At 33.6% G+C, this 4795-nt stretch overlaps 1 protein-coding gene across 1 annotated transcript; it reads right to left on the reverse strand.

The window, feature by feature from the left end:
• Nucleotides 1–329: 329 nt before the first annotated feature.
• Nucleotides 330–2955, reverse strand: LOC112028671 (putative receptor protein kinase ZmPK1). Its single transcript, XM_024061357.2, has one exon. The coding sequence runs from the start codon at nt 2936–2938 to the stop codon at nt 599–601; it is 2340 nt and encodes a 779-aa protein (XP_023917125.2). The 5' UTR covers nt 2939–2955; the 3' UTR covers nt 330–598.
• Between the last annotated feature and the right edge of the window lie 1840 nt (nt 2956–4795).

The following is a 4795-nucleotide window of genomic DNA, read 5'->3' on the forward strand; positions in this document are numbered from 1 at the left end:
ATTTTATTGACTCATGTTGTTGTAGGTACATGACTAGTTTAAAGGGAAGATGCAAGCTAATGAAAAGATTAAATAAATGCACAGATGCACTGTTCACAGACAAAAAGTCAACAAGTGTGGCTACCAAAAAAAAAAAAAAATGTGCAAACGCGAAACGTGGGTAAGGAAACGTGGATCCAAACCCACCTTAAATTTTAGGAACTAAAATTGCTAAACTTTAGAGATCAACAATATGTTTTAACCAATTTTTTTTACCAATTATTGAATTTTTAATCTTTGGAAAAGGATGGAGAAGAATTATCTAACAAACGAGGATTTCTATTTTTATTTTTTGAGAATTAAGTCACAGATTTTATTGACTCATGTTGTTGTAGGTACATGACTAGTTTAAAGGGAAGATGCAAGCTAATGAAAAGATTAAATAAATTTAAAAACACACACACACACACTCACCTATTTCACATCAAAGTGGATGCTAAATGCCAACCCAACGTATAGGACTATAGGAGAGACTCCAATTTACTGGGTAACGGGTTCACAACTATGCCTGCTTTATGAATGGAATTTGGTAGTCACTAGACATATCATATTTAGTATGTCATGGGACTGAATCTTTTTCTTGGTATGAGAGCATCTCAACTACTTGGCTCATGGTAGGTCTTGCATCTTTATCTTCTTCTACGCATTGTAGAGCAACTTGAACCAAAGCTTCCATCTCGCCCATATCATATTTACCTTCCAACATTGGATCAATGATGCCTTCAAGTGAGGAAATATTTGCAGCCGCTTTCTTCATATTTTCTCTCACCCACGTAACCAGCCTTTTGTGCTCTGCCTCCCCACCATCATCTATAGCATGGACACTCCTTGACGGCCCCTTTCCGGTCACCATTTCTAGCACAACAATCCCATAGCTATAAACATCCACTTTGGAGGTGATAGGTAGATTGAAAACCCACTTTGGAGCCATATAACCACGAGTTCCTCTTATCTTTGAGAAGCTTGAATTCTTAAGAACACCTCTATTTTGAAGCTTTGACAGGCCAAAATCTGCCACCTTTGGTTGATAAGTCGAGTCCAAAAGTATGTTATGAGGCTTTACATCGCAATGTAAAATCCATTCCAGGCAATCCTCATGCAAATATGCTAGGCCTTTCGTAGTGCCCATGGCAATTTTGAACCTTTTCTCCCAATTAAGTGTCTTAGCTGAGAGGTTTTTTGCTAAAGAACCATGCTCCATGTACTCGTACACCAAAAGCCTGTGCTTTCCCTCTGCACAATAACCCCACATCTCTATTAAGTTCATGTGGTTAATCCTCCCAATGATGCTTACTTCTGCTAGAAATTCACCTTCTCCTTGGTTGGCTTCATTGAGACGCTTGATTGCTGCAACTCGACTGTCAGGCAACACCCCTTTGTATACAATTCCACTTGCACCTCTTCCAATCTCTTCAGTAAAACCCTTTGTGGCCTTTTTTAGCTCAGCATAGGTAAAATATCTGAATCCAGTGGTAGCAAGAACATAACCTTCCTTGTCTGCACTTGAATTTTTTCGGGTTTTGATCAAGAGAAACCACACCACAAAGATACAGATGATTTCAAGTCCTCCTACTCCACAGGCAAACCAAAGCATGAATTTCACTGTCCCGTTTTCATTGTATTTACTACTTTGTAGTGTACTTTTACTTGAGCAATTTAAACTGAATTCTTCTAGAGGATTGTCGTTGGACAAGAATTTGTTTTTTGGCAATTTCAAATAGATGTTTCCATTTAAATTTGGATAACGAGATCCATTCAGCAATAGCATCTTAGGATAACAAATTGTATAACCATGGCGAAGGGTGTATTGGAATGCTTTGCAATCACATGATTTCAAGCATATATCCTTACAATGGTCGAGGGTGTAATTGAGGAAGACCCCAAAATCATTCCCGTAAAAGTCAGCATGGGACAATAGCTGAAATTTCGACTCATTTTTGTTGCAAGAGAGATGAAATTGGGGTTCACAACCATAAGCCCAATCACTACGATTTTTCATCTTGTATCCTGGAAGGCAGGAACATTTCCGGCCAGAACCAATAACATAACTGCACAAACTGTTGGCCCCACAAGCACCAGGAATGTTACAAGGTGTTTGAATGGCTTGCCATGAAACAACCCAAGTATTTTCCTCCTCTTCCCAACTATACAATCGAATATTACCATCATAATCAAGTGTCAATCTTCTATGAAGCACTGCTCCATAGTCAAATGACATAAAAGTAAAACCATCGGATGAACTAAAGTTCCCTAAGGAATTAAGAACAGCAATTCTACTAATGTTATACACAGGCCATGTAGAAGACCAGTAAATATTGGAAACATCAGGACTATTATAAACAATGTGAAGAAGGTAATCGTTTCCGAATAAAAACTCATAGAAACCAGAGGAAAAGTTGGTCTGGCTTATTGAAGAGACAAGCTTTGTGTTTCTAGTGAGTAGTTGTTGAGGGAGAAGGGTATCTGTAGGGAAGTGAAAGCTTTCCCACAAAATAAGACCTTCATTGTTACACAGAACAAGGTTACCAGTGTTGTGGAGAAATAATTGGACAAAGGAGAGTGAGACAGTGTTTGTGGTCCAAACATTTAATTTATTGGCATCAGTTAAGATTAGATTGCCATTTTTGAGGAGAGAGAGCTTTGAGTGCTTACCATTAATTGGCTGGTCACGGTTTGCCATCCAAACTACGGTGAGTGAGTTGCTAAACCATATGGCAAAGCAATAGGCATTATCACCCACGGAATAAAAGCCAGCAGAGAAGTCACCATTTGGTGATACTAGAATATCTGGTTTCTCTACCGATAGGGATGTGCCTTTACTCATAACAACCAATGCTGAAGATATAAGTGGAAAAGAAAAAGCCAAAGAGAGTAGAAGGAACAAGACTGGCAAACCCATGATTGAAAGCTCAAACTAGTGATGGACTTCAACAAGGCAAGACCATAATTATTTATAAAAATAAGTCGACCGTGCGATGCACGAATAACGTTATAATATTTTATGTAAGATGGTTTTCAAGAATATTGTACATATATTATAGTATAATTGTTGTTGAATTTTGTTAGTAATGAGTTAATCAACAAGGCAAGACCATAATTATTTATAAAAATAAGTCGACCGTGTGATGCACGAATAACGTTATAATATTTTATGTAAGATGGTTTTCAAGAATACTGTACATATATTATAGTATAATTATTGTTGAATTTTGTTAGTAATGAGTTAATCATAAGAAGAAACAATTATAAATTGCACACACATGTCCGTTATAATTATTCAGTTCAAGTAACGAGAAATATAAAAACAACTTTGGAAAAATATTATAGAATAAAAGTTTTTGATAAGCATATTGTAGAATAAAAATTAATATAAAATGTATCTTTCCCTTTATCCTTAATTCTAAAACAAAATACACATCCCAAGTACCTACAATCAGTCACATCTTTTACGAAACTCACAAATTTACAACGTTTGATTTTAAAATCAATATTTACCACAGTCACTCAATATAAAATGTATGCCTCCTCCATTGGTTGTAGCCTACTCATATGGGTTAGAATTAGATGAGACAACAATGTTAGAGCTAAGTAGTTGTCGTTGAAATATTAAAGATAAATTAAATCATTTTTGGTATGTTGTATTTGACATGGGATGTCATGAAGGGCTATAAGTAGGTATATATAAAGGAGAGGAAGTGCAAGAGGTGAAAATGGTGAATTGAAATGTAAAGAATTTTGTAAAGAATTTTGTGTATATGTGTGAGGGAGGAAAAGTCTTGATACATTGCACCAAAAGATACAAAGAATATTTACTTTTTTACTTTTTAATTAGAAAAGTCTTGAAACATTGAATCAAATAAAACAAAATTTTAAAACTAAACAATGATTAATTGGACCAATTAGGAAAACAATTTGTTGTTGATAATCCATTAAGGTTATTTTCTTTGCAGAAATTGTAATTTTGTCCACCCAAAACATATTATCAAATAAAGAATTATTAGCAAAATCTAAGAATTAAATTTCTATATATGCATTATTATAAAATAATAATAATAATTAAAATAAAATTGCAAAAGCTAAAATTTGTCACCCATCTGATTATTTTTGTTTGGCTAAACTTTGCTTTTCTTTAAATATATGACATTATAGAGTACTTTTAATACAACTATTAAGAGTACTTTGTCCACCACAAAGGATTAAAAAATAAACAAAAATTAGTAATGTCTCAAAGTTTAACATTTAAATTGACCACTATAAAAAATCATGCCTTGTAATAAATAAATATCAAATTATCCAAATCATGCTATGTAATAGAATAATATTATATTTTTATATGCTATATTTAATTCTTTATAATGCAGGATAATATTTAACAAAAAAAAAAAAAAAAAAAAAAACAAGCAACAACTACAACAACAACAATTTAAAAAAAAAAAAAAACTAAATCGCATTAACTCAAAGTAGAGATTTAAAGAATATAAAAAAAATTATCAACCTAAAGCAGAGATGTAAGAAAAGTAAAAAATTCACCAAAAAATTGAGAGTGAGAGATTTTTTTTTTTTTTTTTTTTTTTGTGAGGGAAAACTACGCATAGAATGGAAGATATAGTGATAAATTTATAATAAAAAGGTGTGAATATGAAGAAACAAAAATAAAGGAAGATGAAGGGAAATAAGAAGAATGATATTAGTGTAGAGGGTAGTGGATAGATGAAAAGATAAGGGAGGGAGAACGGTTGGAGAAGTAGTGGGGAGA

Source organism: Quercus suber, unplaced genomic scaffold, assembly GCF_002906115.3.
Source record: "Quercus suber isolate HL8 unplaced genomic scaffold, Cork oak 2.0 scaffold_151, whole genome shotgun sequence".
NCBI classification, from domain to species: domain Eukaryota; kingdom Viridiplantae; phylum Streptophyta; class Magnoliopsida; order Fagales; family Fagaceae; genus Quercus; species Quercus suber.